We start from the raw sequence: 22,645 nt of genomic DNA on the forward strand, positions 1-22,645 counted from the left end.
AGTGCAGAGTTTATTTTTTCGTACTGACAGCAATAAGTAGGACTAAGATAGAAGATATTTGTTATTCATTTTATCACATTGGTTATAAATCATTTAGTACGAAACAAATGTGAATCGTGATTTTAAAATGAAAAGCCCTATTAAATATTCAAGATCATTCGTAAACGGAAAAAAAAGTTAAATTTTTTTTCTGACGTATGGCGTGCGTTATTCCCCTCCAATTTAATATACGTGTCACAGCGTTAAATTTTTTAACTAAATTTTTTTGAAAATAATTCATAAGTTTATGCTAATACCCTTCATTCAACGGAACCCTAAATTTATGCTTGGTCGACACACTTGACTTTTTTTCTTTTTTTTTCTGGTTTAATTCAATAAACTAGATTTCAAGTGTATTGTTTCCAAAAAAAAGAAACTATTCATAAGAAACGTAAATTATCTTTTTCTACAAAATAACGAAGATTAGAATCGAAATACAAGAACAATAGTTGATTGTTTCGTATTTGTATATATTTTTGTTTTTTTTTTTAGTGTGTTCAAACGACCTTGAATTTAATTTTATAATATTAATTTTATAATATTATTAATTAATAATATTAATATTAATAAATTTTATATATTAAATTACCTATATTAACACTTGCATCATGTAATTTGGGAGTATTTTAAAGGCTCTCATGAATATATTTTGATATATTTACATAATTTGTTTTTATAGTCTTTTATTTAAATATGATAATTTTGTTTAAGGATGTATGAGCACTGCCGTCATATTTAGTTCACGTGTTTTAATTCGAATTCATCCATCATGCCATATTTCCTTTTCATTTAGCTCTTCTTATTATTTAATGTTTCCTATTGAAATAAGTTTTTAACCCCCGAACTAAAAAAAGGGGTGTTATAAGTTTCCCAGATAGCACACAAGTCATAAAAACGACTACGAGAAGTCTTTTAGAAGACTTCTAACAGAAGTCAATTCATGAGTTCTGAATGAGTTTACATTTAAGAACACTAAAATAAGAACTTTTAAAGACATCTTTTTTAAGACATCAATTTTTTGACATCATCAAGCATTCATTTTTTTTACTTCTTATTGTATTCAAAATTAGGACTACTTTAGAAATTCATAAAAAAGGCTCCATTTTTATACCATGCATATATGAAATATACATAGTATATTAAGTTTAGTCCCAAGTTTGTAACGCTTAAAAATAATGATGCTAGGAAAAAAATTTTGTCATAGGTGTTCATAGAATCACCTAATTAGTCCATTTCCGGTTGTCCGTCCGTCCGTCCGTCCGTCCGTCTGTGGACACGATATCTCAAAAACGAAAAAAGATATCGAGCTGAAATTTTTACAGCGTACTCAGGACGTAAAAAGTGAGGTCAAGTTCGTAAATGAGCATCATAGGTCAATTGGGTCTTGGGTCCGTAGGACCCATCTTATAAACCGTTAGAGATAGAACAAAAGTTTAAATGTAAAAAATGTTCCTTATCAAAAATGAAACAACTTTTGTTTGAAACATTTTTTCGTAAACATCACTGTTTACCCGTGAGGTGGCCAATTAGGCGGAAATTTTATAATATGTGTACAAACTATACACTAAATGTCGGTCGGTAATGCAGAAACCTATAAAGTCATTTACATATGTACTATACTTTATTAGTTATGTATGTGTCACATGTTTGTATGTGTAATGTGATAAAGAAATCAACACCGACTATGCATGGTATTTCAACAATTAACTCAGTCAATTGTTTGTTTTCACTTGTTATGAATACATTATGTATTTATTTTGTAAACTTAATTAATAATAATATTTATTTTGTAAAAAAAATAAGACACGCCATCTAATCTTCTTATTCTGAACCTACATCTACGTACATACATGGTACACACATACATGTTTCCAGTATAGGTATCAGACGTGTACAAGTAATTGCGTCTTTTAGAATTCAAGCGTCTTACGAAATAACAAAAAATAATAAAAAATAAGGGTTAATTCAAAACATTTTAGTAAAAAATAAGTTTATTTTTAAACGTTAATAAAAAAGTAATATAAATTCATTTGATTATAATATACATTCTATATTTTAAATGACTTTCATAAACTAAAGAAAATTTAACCTTACTTTTCACTTAATTTATATTAAATTGATTTGTTTAGATGTATTTTGTTGCTTTTTCTGATAATTGGTGTTCGACTGTACCAGAAAATTGGTTACAAAAAGAAGAAAATAAAATGCAATGGCCTCCTAAAACTGAAAATGCTACGAATGCATGCAAGAAAAAAATGATGCCTAAGAGTAATTGGTCCTATGTAAAGTAGACAAAGCTGTTAGGACCCTACGGTAAGTTCATATTTATTTTGATAATATAAAATTTAATTTGACAATTTATATTAACAAATATGAGATATTTAAAACCATACACACAAGAATACCAATCCCCAAAACCACATTTTATTTATAATCAATCAGAATCTAAAAATATTGTATCAAGTATTTATTTCCGTGTGTGTATGTTAACAAGATCCATTATTTTTGAAATTTTTTAATTGAATTTAATATTTATTTTTATTAGATACGTTTGAAATTGCTAGACAAGTAGAAATGGCCGCCGTTAATTTGTCAACAAGTGATGAGGCATCTTTTTTATGTATTCCAAAACAAAATGATATCCGTGGGAAACGCACGCGAAAACTACCGAAACGCTATCAACATTCTGATCGAATTAATTAAGTATGTTAACGTTAAACATCAGGCAAAAAAGTAACATTTAATTAAAATACTTATTTATGTTCTATAATTTTACCAAATTTTCATTTCTTATGTGTTTTGATTTATCTTAGAATTATTTTAATTTGATTTAATAAGCCAAGTGATACTATAGAATTAATATAATAATATAAGTAAACATCAGCCAAAAAATTAATGATGATAATAACATTTAATTAAAATACTTATTTATGTTCTATAATTTTACCAAATTTTCATTTTTTATGTGTCTTGGTTTATCTAAGATTTATTTTAATTTAATAAGCCAAGTTATATAAAATTAATATAATATTATCAATAAGCAGAAATAATACGTTATGTAAACTACATTTGTGATAATATAAAAAATATCTTTGTTTCAATAAATAATATTGATTTAATTTTTGATACCTAAAATTAAAAATTATTTATCCCAAATATGAAGTCCTAACGAAGTCATATTAAAGTCTTCTTCGACTACATCTATGAGATCTCAAAAAAATGAGGCGCTCAGGAAGTCATTTTCATTGAACAAGAAAAGAATTCTTAATTTGTTCTTATTTCTGAAGTCAGAAAAAAGTATTCCCCATGAGCTTTTGCGTAAGAAGTCTGAACTTGCTCATAAAGTGGCGCATTCGACGTCTTGATAAGTTCGTAAAGTGTTCTTTTGGATATGAATTCTGACGTCTAAATCTTTAATGAGAACTCTAGCGGTATTCTTCCAGAAGTCAATTTGCTATCTGGGTTGATCGCTATGTGTGTGTGTCTGTCTGTCTGTCTGTGGGATCGTAGCGCCTAAACGGATGAACCGATTTTGATTTTTTCGGTTTTGTTTGAAAGGTAATTTAATGAATCAAAAAACTAGCAATCAAAAAACTAAAAATTGGCTATGATCTTCCAAATCGGTTCAGTTTGGAAAAAGATTTAAGGAAAAAAGCAATTTAATGGAGAGTGTTCGTAGATATGTTTCAAATGTGAGTTTAGGGTTCCATTGCCGAAAAATTTTTCGGGGGTTTTTTAAATTTTGAAAATGTCACTTGTCTTTTTAAATAATTTTGAATAAATGAAATATATACATGAAAGGGTGGGGAAGGGGTTCCGGTATGTCGAAATTACCAAAAGAAACTATCTTTAACCTCTAGCTCAATTTGGGAAAGTCTTGGAGGTGCAAAAGGCTTAAAATCGAAGATTTTTTCCGCATAAAACTGAGGACAAAGAGGGCTATAAACTTTACACCCCAAAAAGAACTTTCTTAGTCTACAAGGCCACACTAACTTATCCTAAAAGTCGATTTTTAATCACGACGCTCAATTTGAAGAGACTTTCAAGAAGCACAAATTTAGAAGGACTGTAGAGATGAGAAAAGTTTTTAAAACGTCGAAAAATGGCGGTTCTCCTTGGAAATCCCTTCCAAGTGATTGAAATCAACTGCCACTATTATAACATCGTCCTATCTAGTAAACATCCTACACACCAAATTTCATCTCATATTAACAAATGGGGGCTGCTGGAAATGCACAAATGTAGCGGGAAAATTTTCTGTGTAGAACTGAAAAAACTCTGGGAATTCTAAAAGGGAAAAAATATTGCATTGATTCACTTTTAAGACATCTGTGAATGATTTCTGAATGATCCACGATATTAAAAATGTGTAACGATTAAAACTAGAATTTAATAAATGGTTTATGTCATAAACTCAATTTTATCAGTGCTCATACATCCTTAATTGCATATAAAGTACTAACAATGCATTTTGTGAATTCTATGAATGAGAGTTTATATTTTTACCACTGTAAAAACACTTTTTTTTTCTGTGTTTCCAAAACTTTTCAAGCTTTTGGAAGTTTCAGATTCATATCAAAATAATTTTTGTTCAAAATAAACTTTGTTTTAGGTTATATTGAAAGAGGTGGATGGAACATAGTGGCATTCGATTTCTCAATTCTAGTTCATGATTATGAAAACTTTACAGGTCCTACGCGTGACTTTATACCAGCAGAATCAGCGATGCTTAGTTTGTGTCAAAAGTATATGCTATGGAAGGTTTAGCCTTAAGTTATATCGATTCAGTACGGAATTCTTCAAGAATTGGTAAAGTAAATTAAAATTTATTTGCCTGCCAAAGTTTCAGCTCGATTAGATCACGGGAATTGTTTTAATCACATTTTCCCAGATTTTAATCCATCCTTAAAGGTTTATATATTTCAATATATACAGAGTGAGCCTAAATGGCCGAGCGGTCTAAGGTGTTTATCTTCGACTGTTTGTCCATTTAGACTTAGGTTGCGGGTTCGAATCCAGGCAGCGGCAGTGTGAACAATTTATAATTAATGGAAGTGCATAATTGATCACATTGTCGTCGCTTGGATAAGAACGAAGTAACCGACTCCACCTACATCAAAATGTAATTGTAAATATGTTTGTAATTAAATAAATAAAGATTAACAAGTAATGATGTGGGTGGCCTCTGTTATAGGCCTATATGTCAGAGAAACGGAGGTTAAACCCCATTATTATTATTATTATTATATACACAGAGTATTTAAAAATTGATTAAGGGATATAGGAATAATAATTCACTTTTTGTATTTCATAGACACCAATTTACAAAATGAGAAAATAGAAAGAAAATAAATAAAATTTTGGTTTTTCACGAAATTTCGTATTTAGGTACTGCTATCGGAGAATTATTGGCAAAATACGTTGAAGAAGGAATGCCTTTAAAAACAATCCACATAGTTGGGTATTCTTTGGGCGGGCATATCGTGTCATTTATTGGCAAAGCATTTAAACAACATTTTAATAATGAACTTCGCTTACCAAGAATTACAGGTATGATAACCAGCAACGAAAATTTAACCAAATGGTTGGTTATTTAATAAATTTTGTATTGTTTTTTTAGCTCTAGATCCAGCTGGACCAATATTTGTTTTGAAATTTTGTCCAAAATTAGAAAAAGGAGATGCTGATATGGTTGATGTGATACATACTGATACCAATTTATTTGGATATCCCACAAATTTGGGGTATGTAGATTATTATCCGAATATGCATTTACTGATGGGCGGTCAACCTGGGTGTAGTAATGCAGAAGACGGCCGTATAGAAGGTCCCGGTAAGTATCCTTTTTTAGGTATTAATATCCCAAATATTTAGTACTTCAAGAAAAAGGAGGAAGAGACAAAGCTTTTTAAGAGCTTAGGGTTTTTTATAATTACAAGACTCTTATAGTCTCTCATTTAGTGAGGAGCGTATCCAGTTTTGTCTCCAGAAAAGAATTTTTGGACAAAAGATTTTATAATTCTTCAGTTGTTTGGCAAATTCAGGTTCAGAGAGTGGGCAACTTTCATTTACGACTTTTGTCAATATATATGAAATTATTCGTCAAATCGTAAAAAGAATTACCATTTTTAGGCCAAAATGCCTCTAGGAAACAATGTTTTATCCATATCGGAAACAAGGTAATTTTGTTGTTCACCAAAACTTCGAAATGGCAAAACCAAAAATTCCCATACACAAGCACTTAAATAATATACATTTCAAGGGCTTCCAATTTGATTGATTTTATTTTTCAGGATGTTCGCACTATCGATCATGGAAATTTTACAGCGAATCAGTTCTAAATCCAACAGCATTTCCCAGCGTACGATGTATTAATAAATATGCATTCTTATTTAACTATTGTGACAATGATAGCCTGACGTATATGGGATACCTTTATCCAGACAAGTAGGCTTACTCCTCGATTCAGCTCCATTGATTCTGAAATTGATTCATTCAATTCAAAACGCTCAATTATCTCTAAATATCCGATAATTTCCATAATCCTCAAATGCTTATTTATTATCTTTGGTAATACTTATTCGTTGTGTGCGTAGTCATGGTAGGGACAATAAAATCGATGCCAGCGCTTCCAGTGAAAAATTTTGGCGATAAAGGAAGCTGTTATGACTAATTTGCAGTTCTTTACATGTTAATGTTATAGAAAATGTCAAATTAAAATTATTGAAAAACACTAATTAATTAAACTTAATGCATTAAAAATTGTGAAAATAAGAAATCAAATTGCACAAATATTATTTTTCAAATGTAAATTATCATAATTATTTATTTAAATTTGTGAGACAATAATATTAAATTTTCAAGTCATAAATGCAATCCATACAATTCTATAATTAAAGTAGTGTATCGTTACCATGGAAACGCCTCCAATATAACTCACGCATGGTGCAAATATTTAAAAATCATTGCCTCTTAAAAAAATTCTCTTGAATGAATCAATTCTTAAATCCGAATCATTAAATCCGATAGAATTTCGAATCAATAAATTTTGATATTTTTTTTGTAGGGGCAACGGAGAATACTATTTAGAAACAGGTCCTCGGCAACCATTTGGAATGGAAATGGATGGAATTCCAAATTTACCGATTGAAATATACGATTTTGATGAAATGTAAAAGTTTTACTCAAATTATTTTAACGTACAAATTTAATAAAGAGTACAAATTTAGTAAAAAATCATTTTGATGGATTCAAACAAAATTTACATAAATCCTGCTTGTTTCCGTCACACAATTGACTTCCGGAACATAAACGCTTTATCACACCTTTCCACCGTGAATTTCCCATAAACAATGATTTTGTACACACAATTATCCAGGCCCGTGCCGAAGGGAGGGTTTTTGGCGAACGAAACCCCTCCCATTGAGAATCTGTCCGCATAAATTTTGAACTAACAATATAGTACTGTAAATGCACCCATTTATGAGACCCATTTTCAATGACAAATCAGATATCCATGCTTATTTTGAATTCGGTATATTTCTATTTTTTTGGGCTCGGTACAATCTTTGAGTCGAATATTTCAAACAGAAACTTTGGCGAAAACGCATTGCCGGACGGGTGCTAACAATTCATACGATATTTGCAATAAAAATTCATCAAAGACCCATCTTGTAAACCGTTTGAGATAGAACAAAAGTTTAAATGTAAAAAATGTTTCTTATAAAAAAATAAACATTTTTTGTTTGAAACATTTTTTCATCAACATCACTGTTTACCCGTGAGAGCGCATATTATGCGCAAATTGTAGTATTATACGGGTATATCATTTATATGTGTGTGACATGTATGTATGTGTAATGTGACAGTGTAATCAACACTGTCTATACATGGTATTTCAACAATTAACTCATTCAATTGTTTGTTTTTATTGACTTTGTGACCTAACATAGTGAACAAAAGTTGGAACCCCTCCCTTGGATAATTTCTGCGGACGGTCATGCAATTGTCGCCATTAAAAAAATGTGACAAAGGTGATTGAAAATAAACAAAGGTAAATGATTGCTACTTAAATGAAGAACATTAACTTTTTATTCACTTCACGCCAAACAAGAATAATGAAGTTAGTGTTGAATGTAGATAAAATTTATTAAAAATGAAGTTAGCTAGTTATCAAATTACTTAATTTGAATAAATATGTCGGTAGTAATATTTGTTTACAACAAACTGTTACAAGAAAACAAGTCACATTAAAATGTAATATAAAAATAAATATATAAAAATCAGTGTAACTTTTCATTAAGAAAACCGGAGGTTTATGTCGTTCGTTGCTTTGATGTGTACGCCGGACGCGTACAAAATATATATACATAGGACAAACATAGAGTGTGTGAGACCTGAGACTGTGAGCACAGATAGTAACACTTTTTTAAATGTGTATGAGAGTCATTGTTGGCCGTGTGTCAAAATACAAAATATTTTTAACACATTGAGTATAAAATAATAACCCAGTGTACAAATCATTCGTTTAGGATTCCGTATAGTTAGAAAAAAAATTGTAATTTTAAGGTACAAGCTTTTATTGTATTAAAAAATAGAAAATAATTTAAACTATGAGTCACTGATACCCGACTATTTGTAAAAGTTTGAGGCGCTTAATATCAAGAATGAATCAAAAAATAATTAAGCAAGTGGAGTAGATGAGGCGATGAGAAATTGAGCGACTGAAGCTTTTACATATAGTTGGATATCAATGACTCATAGATAAAATTATGTTCTACTTTTTAGTACAATAAAAGCTTGTCCCTTAAAAAGAATTTTTTATTAAAATTTTAAGACTAAAAAAATTTATATATATCAAATATGGTGGAAGCGATGGGAAAATAAGGACGCCATAACTTAACCATGCATTGTCATCCAAACTAAATGTGCATACAAAATTTCAGCTCAATCGGAAACCGGGCAGTGGATCAAATTTGACTTGCAAGATTTGATTACAGACAGACAACGTGGAACTAAAATAAAAGCTTGTAGTAATATCGAACATAAAATATTTACAAGCTATGCGATTATATATTTGTCTATAAATATCCGAATAAATTTAATTTATATGATTCTCACGAATTTTCCAATCTTAATCCATTTTATTTAGTTACCAACAGAATTGTGTCATTGGAAAATTAGTTTTTAGAAAACATGGTTTTAATGTGAATAATATCAGATTATTAATAATAGACTTATCATTTCCATTACAATATTTTCAGAATTATAAATTCCATTATAAATAATCCAGGAAAGTCCATAATATGATTTCAGGAGACGAATACATTAAAAATATTTACAACATGAACTAATTTTTAAATCCGTTTATAAATTAATGCAATTTTTCAATATCCGAGTAAATTTAATTAAAACAGAGTAAAACAAACAGTTGACTGAGTTAATTGTTGAAATACCATGTAAAAACAGTTTTTTTACGTTGTGTAAGTAAAGAACGATAGTCACTCTGCCACACAAAGTAATAAGGGTATCTATTTTTTCACTTTCCCACTCTGCATAGAAATAAACAAACACATACATATGTACAAAACATGCATACTTGTTACATGTATACAAGTATACTTGGGAACGAAATAGCAAAGATTGGACTAAAAAAATAATTCAGTTGACATGCTATAATCATAAAAACTTGTAACGCTGGAGCTGCATTAGCTAAAAGAATTAAAAAAGATGCGTTATAGGAACAATCACAAGTTGCAAGTTAAAGTAGTTCGGCTATTTGAGCGAGTACGGTGAATGTTAAATTTTTTTGCGGTAAATGATTTTCCTTGATCACAATAAACACAGTTTTAGGGCCTCTTGCGTAGCAAAATTGAGAATTATTTCTATTTAAAATTGTGATTTTTAACACAGCACCTTATGGAAGACCTCACGATAATGTTAATTGTACAAAAACTAATCGGTGATTGAGCTTTAAAAAAGTTTTCATCATGAAGAAAATTTATCACAGATTCTGCAAGAAAAAACATTATCCTATGGCGCTTTGCAAAAAGAAACATAAAAAACTAATCAAATTGACGTATAAAATTGATTATTTACGATATTTTTGAAGCATTAAAAAACATTTACGTGATACAAATATTATTTTTATTCATAATTTTATTCATAACGGCCAAACTATTTTAAATTAGCTTGTAAATTGACAAAACAAGACAAATTTGTAGGATCAGCAACTGTGATATTAAGAAAATATTTTTATGTTGTTACTTTTCGTAACTACTCTTCAACCGTAAATTTGGTTTTCCAATTTCACATTATAAGTTCAGCTATAATTGCTTATTTTCATTGAATTTATTTTGGCTTGTTACAGGTTTTTCTAAATTCAAATTATTTATTCTGTTTTAGGTGTACCGAGGATAAAATTTTTAATTTGTTGGTAATCTATTTTTCTCTTTATTTTTTATTATTTGATATTTACAACTTTCCTTATTTTATATTTTATTTTAGGCTAAGGCTTAATCCCTTAGCTTGTTTGTTATATTCATAACGATAATCCTATCTTAGGATTTAAACTTAATATTTTATTGTGTTTTAGGTGAAAGCAGGCAGTTACATTGTTTTAGAGGGTGTAACATAAAGATTTATTATTATAATCTGGTAAATAATTTTATTTTAATTTTAAGGGTAATATTTTATTATTATTTGTTTCAGGGTGATGCGGCCTTTTTCGGAGTTTAGTAATTAATTGTTTAATTTTAAGATTTTTTTAATTTTAAGAGGTTTAATGCTACTGAAGAGGATTGCCAAAGCAATCGAAACCGGTCTAGCTAATTAATAATTTTATAATCTAGCTAAATATTTTTATTGTGGGTCCTTAAGGGGATATATTTTAACAAAATGCATAATACAGCCCACAGAAATGCTCATCTTAATTTGAATAACAATATTCGTGTTCAGCGATCCCAAAAACCTCCGTGTAACAAATTTGAAATCATTTTCATCACTATTAATCGAATTGTGAATTTAATATTAACGGTCAATTTAAAATGCATATTAATTATGCTAATTGTATACTTTTAGTTTCTTATAAATAAGACTAGGTCATAAAATTTCCTGACGCCCTAACGAATTGAATGCCGAAAACCGCATTCACATCCGACTTACTGCTCAAATTTTTCGAACTTTTATCATTTCTTTCGTTTCTTTGTCCAAAAACTATATAGAAAAGATTTAAATCGAATGTGAGCAAAATGATCATATCGCGAGTTTTGATGGGTTAATTAAAATCAATAGTATTTAATTCTAACGAATTCTTAACCAATAACCAATTCTTTTGACATGTCACGATAAAATTTTCTATAACAAAAAACAAAAAGTTATTTCTCTACTGTTAATATATAATAAAAAGTTAACTCTATGCACGTTATTTAAATATATATATTTTCTATTATCATAATGCGAACTATTAAAAACAATTACATTATAAACACCTGAAATATAACAGAAAAAAAAAACAAGTGAAAACAAACAATTAATTGAGTTAATTGTTGAAATACCATGTATAGACAGTGTTGATTACGCTGTCACATTACACATCTATTCATGTCACACATATATAACTGATATTCCTATATAATACATACCATACGATTTGCGCATAATTTGCGCTTTCACGGGTAAACATTGATGTTTACGAAAAATTGTTTCAAACAAAAGTTGTTTATTTTTTATAAGGAACATTTTTTACATTTAAACTTTTGTATCTTTTGTATTAACGGTTTACAAGACCCAATTGACCTATGTTGCTCATTTACGTCCTCAGCACGCTATAAAAACTTCAGCTTGATATCTCTTTTCGTTTTTGAGTAATCGTGATGACAGACGGACAAACAGACGACAAACGACAGTCGACAGATAGACAGACAACCGGAAATGAACTAATTAGCTGATTTTATGAACACCTATACAAGAATTTTGTTCATAGCATCAATATTTTACGCTATTTAATTACATTTTCAATATCAACGTTGAAATTTAATTATTAAATCTATTATTTCGTATCGTTTATATTGCTTTCATTCAATTGTTATCGGGAAAGTGTATGTTCGAAGAAAACAGATAAGGTTAGTTTTCTCATTAATACATATTTGAACATAATTTTATTTATTTTTTTATACCATGTATATATGAAATATACATAGTATATTAAGTTTAGTCCCAAGTTTGAAACGCTTAAAAATAATGATGCTAGAAAAAAAATTTTGTCATAAGTGTTCATAAAATCACCTAATTGTTCCATTTCCGGTTGTCCGTTCGTCCGTCCGTCTGTGGACACGATAACTCAAAAACGAAAAAAGATTTCGAGCTGAAATTTTTACAGCGTGTTCAGGACGTAAAAAGTGAGGTCAAGTTCGTAAATCAGCATCATAGGTCAATTTTGTCTTGGGTCCGTAGGACCCATCTTGTAAGCCGTTAGAGATAGAACAAAAGTTTAAATTTAAAAAATGTTCCTTATCAAAAATTAAACAATTTTTGTTTGAATTATTTTTTCGTAAACATCACTGTTTACCCGTGAGGGCACTAATTAGGCGGAAATTTTGTAATATGTACTATACTTGATTACTAATTATGTATGTGTCACATGTTTGTATGTGTAATGTGATAAAGAAATCAACACTGACTATGCATGGTATTTCAACAATTAACACTTAATTTGATTTTGGTTTATTATTTTAAAATGTAACTTAATCAATTTAGATGATTCGCAGACGAATATAAAAATTAACTGGATTTTCGTTATTGCGAAGCCATATTATTATACCATGTATATGAAATATACCAGGGTATACTAAGTTTAGTCCCAAGTTTGTAACGCTTAAAAATATTAACACTATGAACAGAATTTTGATAGTTTTGTTCATAAAATCATCTAATTCGTCCATTTCCGGTTGTCTGTCTGTCTGTCTGTCCATGTCCAATTTTATACCATATACGCTTTGTAATATACTGACGTATAGGTATTATATATAATTTCCAAATAAAAATAACGATTTAACATATAATACAATATTTTATTAACACAAATTATAATGCTATACAATATACACACATTTAACTTCCAGTTAGAATAATTGTTGAACATTCACGTTTGATGGTTGAATTACTAGTGAACTCCTTAACCACTTAATGGCGGCGATGACCCATAGCCGGAACATCTACGAGACCAAGTATATTTACTACGTGATTCTACGAAATAATACACGGAGCCACTTCTATGATATAGCTACGAATATTAAGTCAGCCATCTATACGTACTATCAAACATCGATGTACCTCTATGTCCGTAAGACACCTGTACTTAGTTAGACTATTAATGACTTAAGTATTCGCTATCACCGGTCATGCTGATTTGAACTTTTGATCAATAGATTTCACATATACTACACGCTTAAAAATATTGATGCTATTAACAAAATTTTGGTATAGGTGTTTATAAAATCATTAGTACATTTCCGGTTTTCTGTCTGTCTGTCTGTCGTCTGTCCGTTTGTAATCACGATAACTCAAAAACAAAAAGAGATATCAAGCTGAAATTTTTAGAGTGTACTTAGGACGTAAAAAGTAAAATGTTATCAATGTTTCTTTTTGTTTTAAACATATTTTTTCGTTAACATCATTGTTCACCCATGGGGGCGCAAATTAGGACAAAATTTTGATGCAAATTTTCTCCAAAATTGTAAAACTACCTCTCTTTTATGAGAAAATGGGCACCAAAGTTTTTCCTAATTTGCGCCCTAACGGGACAAGACTATGGTATCCACTTTCTCCTAAAATATGAAAGATAGGAAGTTAAAAATTTGCATGTTGCCTCATCAAGTAGTCTTGTGAAACATTCTTCAAACATAAAAAAGAATTCTAGATAATACTTTCGAATATTTTCGAAATCCAAATAAATGACAGCCGAAAAGCCGGCATAATTGTGTTGGTTTTTTAAACTCTTCTAATTTATAAAAAATAATACAAGCACTGACATAGGTACAACATTTTCTATACAGGGTATTTCAACAAATAACTCAGTCGATTGTTGATTTTCACTTGTTAGTTTTTTTTCAATAAAGTAAAGAACAATAAACACGGAATTTTCGTCAAATTTTGAAATGTGAATGAAATTTTGGCTGACGAAAATGTTAGAAAAAGCATTTGTTCATAAAAAACATGAATTAGGAATGAACAAATCATTCAAGGCAGATTTTTCTTCAGATTTCAAAATTTGCAGCACCATAAATTTCCGTAAGAAACGTCTTCGAAAATGGCCAGAGCTTTGGAAGAAGATTAATGGAATTTACACGTTCACGTTCATTTTATGTAGAAGAGTCAGGTCACTTTCAGCCCAAAAGAATGGTACACTTTTCAAAAAAGGGCAAACCTAGGTGAATGTTGGAAACCTCGGTTGAATGCGAAGTTGGAGGGGATAGATGACGTCATTGACCAATAGTAAATCAAGATGGCGTTGGGAGGTGTGGTGGGGCGTGGCTGACAGAGCGTTAGTGTGTTTCTTGGCGGAAGTGGAGCTTAAAGTGGTGGGCGTGGTTTTGGAAGTGGGGGTTAAAGGGGGCGGGAATTGGACGTTAGATGAGATAATCGAATTCAGCCCAGTTGGATGGTACACTTTTCCAAAAAGGGCAAACCTCGGTTGAATGCGAAGTTGGAGGGGGGGACGTCATTGGCTTTGACCAATAGTAGCGCTGTAAAAATCAAGATGGCGTTGGGAGGTGTGGTGGGGTGAGGAATGGCTAAACGGGGGGTTGGCTTTAACCAATAGTGGCGGAGAGTGAACAGGGGGCGGGGCGTAAGGGCAAACCTAGGTGAATGTTGGAAACCTCGGCATTGGCCAATAGTAAATCAAGATGGAGTCGGGAGGTGTGGTGTTGGGGAATAATGGCTGCCTAAGCATTGATGACGTCATTGGCTTTGACCAATAGTGGCGGAGAGTGAACGGGGGGCGGGACGTTGACATTAGTCAGCAATTTTCAAGAATATGTTAATTTGACCTTGAAAAATATTGTAATTTGATACTTTATACATGATAAAATTCAAGATACGTGACCGGATGTTAATATTTTTTTATGATTAAGCAATGTAATATGACACTTGAAATTTACATAATAAAAATACATGTTCAAACTTGTTTGAATGGACTTTGATCTTAAAATAATTTTACACGTGTCAGCAATTTTCAAGAATATGTTTGACCTTGAAAAATATGATATCATCATCTTGTAACAAGTTCAAACTTGTTTGAAATAATTTTACACGTGACCGGATGCTAATATTTTTTTATGATTAAGCAATGTAATATGACACTTGAACGTGTTAGATAATAATTTGCAAATCTGAATTCCAAGAAAAGAATATTATGAGTCTGCAATTTTCAAGAATATGTTGAAATAGATATCATCTAACCTTGAAAAATATTGTAATTTGACACTTTAAGTAGACATGATAAAATTCAAGATACGTGACCGGATGTTAATATTTTTTTATTGAATCAGCAATATAATATGACACTTGAAATTTACATAATAAAAATACATGTTTAAACTTGTTTGAACTTGTTTAAACTTGTCTGAATTCCAAGAAAAAATAATTAGTTTGAATTACGATTATAAAAATATCAAATTACAAGATTTGACCATGAAAAATATGATATCATCATCCTGTTACAAGTTCAAACTTGTTTGAATAAAAATACATGTTCAAACTTGTTTGAACATGTTTAAACTTGTTTGAATCGCATTAGATCTTCAAATAATTTTACACGTGTTATGAGATTAGATAATAATTTCTGCTGGTGGGGGATTTTTGGAGTGGTGGTAATCATATAAAAAAGACGCTCGACATTACGGTAATATCAGTTTTCATTAAATATTCATAATATTAATCAAAATGAATAGAGCAGAATTAAAATTATTAGATAGTTGTTTAGTGCGACCATGCATAAAAATGGACGACTTGCCACTGAAAAAAAAATTAAAAATACTAAAAATGGAGCGGATTCTAACGATACATGGGCCATCAATAAAAGTTTTACTGGATATAAGCCTAGATGGTACAGAAAACGAGGGGTTTTTCTACCATCTAGGTTTGCAGTGTTGACGGACAACATGATTAAATTATTTAACACAAAACCGGGGTATTTGAGGGTGGAGGAGAAAATTGGAAGAAGTCACCAACTGAGACTGCGCCTATTCGAAGACGATGGTGATAGTGATGATGACTATGTTCAAGAACATCAAAATTTTTTTTAACAAATCATTCCTATATTGAATTTTATTACTGCAAGATATATATATATTATTGTTATTGTTATAAAAAAATTGTAAAGTTTATGTTTTTGATATTTAAAAAAAAAATAATACTAAATAAATTATGGATATTTTTGTAAAAAATGGTGTTTATTTTAATTCATTACAATTATGGGGTACAATGTCGCTACAAAATCATATTGATCTGTTTCAAAATTCGGAGATGATTTACCCAGAATATTTTAATGTGAGTATTGTTTGATAAGATCTGTTTAGAAAATTGTAGCCAAATATTTTTATAGATGGAATTTTATCAACTTATGGAGGCATGTCGTTGGAGTATACCTACAAAGTTAATCGACACATTACGGTATTCTTATTTAGAAGTTGATGATTGCTTTCATATTGCTGCATTTATGGTAAGAAATTGTTTGGATGCAATCTTATTTGTAAATTATGCGAAAAAGTTCAACTACTTTAAAAGAGATTTCAATCAGTTTGAAATATTACTAAATGAATGTTGTGATGATCTTATCCATGGAAGTAACTTGAGAAAAAATTGGGGTACATACGATATCCGTCGAAAACAATGGATTGGTGATAGTGCTAGACATGATGAGAGAATGTTTTTATGGTATCAACAAATAGATCCTGAAATTCTCTGTAGAATGCTATACCAACAAATGGATGGTGGAAATATACCGAAATGGTTCGAGCCATGGATATGTGTTACAAATTGTAATGAAATAGACAGATGTGATTGTGGAAGAAATAGTGATGATCATGATTGTATATAGAAATAAAAACATGAATATAATTGTCTATGATAAGTTTTTTTTAAAAATGTGTTTGTATTTACAATAAAAAACACCTATAATTTAATTAATCATCGTTTTGTTTTATCTATGAAATGACCTCACCACCTTATTTTCAGGTTATAAATACACCTTGTTTGTGATAATTATATTCGCACCATCAAGTAATTTTGAGTAATAAACATGAATCAAAAAACATTTGTATTACAACAATATTTTTATATTGTTTTGTGTTAGTTAAAAATTGCTTCAATAAAATTTCATGAACCTAGTCTAATATATATTCATATTAAAAAATACATCTCCTTTTTTAAAACACAAATATGTTTACAAAAGCGGTCCACTATGACAAAATTTATTTGTTGAGTGTAAGTATTTTATATTTTATGTTTTTAATATTTAGCTAATTTTTGTTGTTGTTTCAGAAATGTGTCCTGCTGTTGTTGTGATGATCCTCAAAAGTGGTTCGGTATTGTGATAGGTGTACAAACAATTGATAGAGTAGTGCGCATGAACAATTGATAGAGTAGTGGTGGGAGTGTCAAAAAATTGATAGTTAGGTAGAATTATTGTAGAAAACAATTTAGTGTTAGTTTAAACATACAAAATGCAAGACTTTGGTAATCATAATAGTGATAACAACTGTATTGTTAATATGATTAAAGATGATTGTAGTTTAAGTGCTATAAACAATGTGTTAACAAAGTATTTTAAAACATCCGTTAATATGGCAATTAAATGTGGTCAACCGGAAACTTTAAACTACCTTATTGATAAGGTAGAACAAATGGACTTAGAAGTGAAATTTTCCCCATCGTCAGACGATGAAGACAAACAAATTTGGAACTGGATTTTAAAAAATATCCACTCTGGACAAACAGATGGAATTGTAGGACTATCCATTTTTGAACAATCTTACTACAGTGTATTTACATCAAACGAGTTATCCGACTATGTTCAAGTGAAAGAAATAATTGAAAATTATCTTATGAAGAAAGATGATGATGATAACAATAGACACTTTTCAGAATAATAATTATAATGTATTTTCGATAATTTATAAATATATATTTTTTAAATATTATTATAATACAACTCTGTTTTTATATGTTATAGATAAAATTTTACAATAAAAAAAATATTTTTACAATGTGATATTTTTTATTTATTTTTTTATAAAACACAAATATGTTCACAAAAGCGGTCCACTATGAAATAAGACTTTTTTTATCAATATATGAATCATGTAAAGAGTCGAACCCTAACCACCGGACTTTAACTTTGGATCCATCATTTAAGGTAAATTATCATTATTTTGAATCAGAATTCATATTGATTCACAAACATCTTCTACACTAATACCTGGGGTTGGGAAAAATTACTCCAAATTACTCCGATATTACTCCAAATTACTCCGATATTACTCCGATATTACTCCAAATTACTCCGATATTACTCCAAATTACTCCAAATTACTCCGATAATACTAAACAGGTCTGTATCTAAACAGGTCTGTATCTTAACAGGTCTGTTTCTAAACAGGTCTGTATCTAAACAGGTCTGTATCTAAACAGGTCTGTTTAATACTGTTTTTGACCGGTTTAATACTGGTCTGTATCTGTTTAATACTGGTTTTGATCGGTTTAATACTGGTCTGTTTAGAAACAGGTCTGTTTAATACTGGTTTTGACCAGTTTAATACTGGTCTGTTTAGAAACAAGGCATTTCGTGCCTTTCGCACTGATGCTATAAAGTTTATAGTTTTCTTTGCCTTTTTCGTCTTTTTCTTTTTTAATCCCATACTGTAGTGTCACCAATACTTTGTGTGTTTTTTCAGATTCATAATAATAATTTTTTTCTGTAAATTTTTTTTAAAATGTAAATTTTAATCATTAATAAATAAAAAAAAAAATATTTATAAGATTTTTATTAAATAAAACCTTTATTCTAATCTCATAACACGTGTAAAATTATTTTAAGATCTAATGCGATTCAAACAAGTTTAAACATGTTCAAACAAGTTTGAACATGTATTTTTATTCAAACAAGTTTGAACTTGTAACAGGATGATGATATCATATTTTTCAAGGTCAAATCTATTTCAACATATTCTTGAGAATAGCTGACACGTGTAAAATTATTTTAAGATCAAAGTCCATTCAAACAAGTTTGAACATGTATTTTTATTATGTAAATTTCAAGCAATATAAAAATATTGTTGTAATACAAATGTTTTTTGATTCATGTTTATTACTCAAAATTACTTGATGGTGCGAATATAATTATCACAAACAAGGTGTATTTATAACCTGAAAATAAGGTGGTGAGGTCATTTCATAGATAAAACAAAACAATGATTAATTAAATTATAGGTGTTTTTTATTGTAAATACAAACACATTTTTAAAAAAACTTATCATAGACAATTATATTCATGTTTTTATTTCTATATACAATCATGATCATCACTATTTCTTCCACAATCACATCTGTCTATTTCATTACAATTTGTAGCACATATCCATGGCTCGAACCATTTCGGTATATTTCCACCATCCATTTGTTGGTATAGCATTCTACAGAGAATTTCAGGATCTATTTGTTGATACCATAAAAACATTCTCTCATCATGTCTAGCACTATCACCAATCCATTGTTTTCGACGGATATCGTATGTACCCCAATTTTTTCTCAAGTTACTTCCATGAGTAAGATCATCACAACATTCATTTAGTAATATTTCAAACTGATTGAAATCTCTTTTAAAGTAGTTGAACTTTTTCGCATAATTTACAAATAAGATTGCATCCAAACAATTTCTTACCATAAATGCAGCAATATGAAAGCAATCATCAACTTCTAAATAAGAATACCGTAATGTGTCGATTAACTTTGTAGGTATACTCCAACGACATGCCTCCATAAGTTGATAAAATTCCATCTATAAAAATATTTGGCTACAATTTTCTAAACAGATCTTATCAAACAATACTCACATTAAAATATTCTGGGTAAATCATCTCCGAATTTTGAAACAGATCAATATGATTTTGTAGCGACATTGTACCCCATAATTGTAATGAATTGAAATAAACACCATTTTTTACAAAAATATCCATAATTTATTTAGTATTATTTTTTTTTTTTTTTTTAAATATCAAAAACATAAACTTTACAATTTTTTTATAACAATAACAATAATATATATATATCTTGCAGTAATAAAATTCAATATAGGAATGATTTGTTAAAAAAAATTTTGATGTTCTTGAACATAGTCATCATCACTATCACCATCGTCTTCGAATAGGCGCAGTCTCAGTTGGTGACTTCTTCCAATTTTCTCCTCCACCCTCAAATACCCCGGTTTTGTGTTAAATAATTTAATCATGTTGTCCGTCAACACTGCAAACCTAGATGGTAGAAAAACCCCCTCGTTTTCTGTACCATCTAGGCTTATATCCAGTAAAACTTTTATTGATGGCCCATGTATCGTTAGAATCCGCTCCATTTTTAGTATTTTTAATTTTTTTTTCAGTGGCAAGTCGTCCATTTTTATGCATGGTCGCACTAAACAACTATCTAATAATTTTAATTCTGCTCTATTCATTTTGATTAATATTATGAATATTTAATGAAAACTGATATTACCGTAATGTCGAGCGTCTTTTTTATATGATTACCACCACTCCAAAAATCCCCCACCAGCAGAAATTATTATCTAATCTCATAACACGTGTAAAATTATTTGAAGATCTAATGCGATTCAAACAAGTTTAAACATGTTCAAACAAGTTTGAACATGTATTTTTATTCAAACAAGTTTGAACTTGTAACAGGATGATGATATCATATTTTTCATGGTCAAATCTTGTAATTTGATATTTTTATAATCGTAATTCAAACTAATTATTTTTTCTTGGAATTCAGACAAGTTTAAACAAGTTCAAACAAGTTTAAACATGTATTTTTATTATGTAAATTTCAAGTGTCATATTATATTGCTGATTCAATAAAAAAATATTAACATCCGGTCACGTATCTTGAATTTTATCATGTCTACTTAAAGTGTCAAATTACAATATTTTTCAAGGTTAGATGATATCTATTTCAACATATTCTTGAAAATTGCAGACTCATAATATTCTTTTCTTGGAATTCAGATTTGCAAATTATTATCTAACACGTTCAAGTGTCATATTACATTGCTTAATCATAAAAAAATATTAGCATCCGGTCACGTGTAAAATTATTTCAAACAAGTTTGAACTTGTTACAAGATGATGATATCATATTTTTCAAGGTCAAACATATTCTTGAAAATTGCTGACACGTGTAAAATTATTTTAAGATCAAAGTCCATTCAAACAAGTTTGAACATGTATTTTTATTATGTAAATTTCAAGTGTCATATTACATTGCTTAATCATAAAAAAATATTAACATCCGGTCACGTATCTTGAATTTTATCATGTATAAAGTGTCAAATTACAATATTTTTCAAGGTCAAATTAACATATTCTTGAAAATTGCTGACTAATGTCAACGTCCCGCCCCCCGTTCACTCTCCGCCACTATTGGTCAAAGCCAATGACGTCATCAATGCTTAGGCAGCCATTATTCCCCAACACCACACCTCCCGACTCCATCTTGATTTACTATTGGCCAATGCCGAGGTTTCCAACATTCACCTAGGTTTGCCCTTACGCCCCGCCCCCTGTTCACTCTCCGCCACTATTGGTTAAAGCCAACCCCCCGTTTAGCCATTCCTCACCCCACCACACCTCCCAACGCCATCTTGATTTTTACAGCGCTACTATTGGTCAAAGCCAATGACGTCCCCCCCTCCAACTTCGCATTCAACCGAGGTTTGCCCTTTTTGGAAAAGTGTACCATCCAACTGGGCTGAATTCGATTATCTCATCTAACGTCCAATTCCCGCCCCCTTTAACCCCCACTTCCAAAACCACGCCCACCACTTTAAGCTCCACTTCCGCCAAGAAACACACTAACGCTCTGTCAGCCACGCCCCACCACACCTCCCAACGCCATCTTGATTTACTATTGGTCAATGACGTCATCTATCCCCTCCAACTTCGCATTCAACCGAGGTTTCCAACATTCACCTAGGTTTGCCCTTTTTTGAAAAGTGTACCATTCTTTTGGGCTGAAAGTGACCTGACTCTTCTACTCGTAATCTATACTTGAATTGATTAAAGAAAGGATAATTGACTTGAAAAAATAATACCATCATTCAATCGCCCTTTCTAAAAATAATTTGACGGGAATTCCGTTAAGACAAACATAGTAACAACAATATTCAAATTTTTGAATATTGGTTTAGTGGAAAAAAGAGAATATTGGTTTAAGCATATACCACTAACCATATGTTCCGTTATACGTTATATATCTACGTTAAACGTTGTTAAACTTAACGCCTTAATTATGGATACATCAGTTGTTTATTTAGGCCATCCAATCCATACGT

At 30.1% G+C, this 22,645-nt stretch overlaps 1 protein-coding gene across 1 annotated transcript; it reads left to right on the forward strand.

The window, feature by feature from the left end:
* The first annotated feature begins 5,523 nt into the window (after positions 1–5,523).
* Positions 5,524–7,214, forward strand: LOC123296561 (inactive pancreatic lipase-related protein 1-like). The gene is made up of 4 exons (XM_044878089.1): positions 5,524–5,589; positions 5,660–5,872; positions 6,333–6,486; positions 7,106–7,214. The coding sequence occupies exons 2-4, from the start codon at positions 5,728–5,730 to the stop codon at positions 7,212–7,214; spliced, it is 408 nt and encodes a 135-aa protein (XP_044734024.1). The 5' UTR covers positions 5,524–5,589; positions 5,660–5,727.
* Positions 7,215–22,645: the final 15,431 nt, after the last annotated feature.

This window comes from Chrysoperla carnea, chromosome 1, assembly GCF_905475395.1.
Source record: "Chrysoperla carnea chromosome 1, inChrCarn1.1, whole genome shotgun sequence".
In the NCBI taxonomy this organism is placed as follows: domain Eukaryota; kingdom Metazoa; phylum Arthropoda; class Insecta; order Neuroptera; family Chrysopidae; genus Chrysoperla; species Chrysoperla carnea.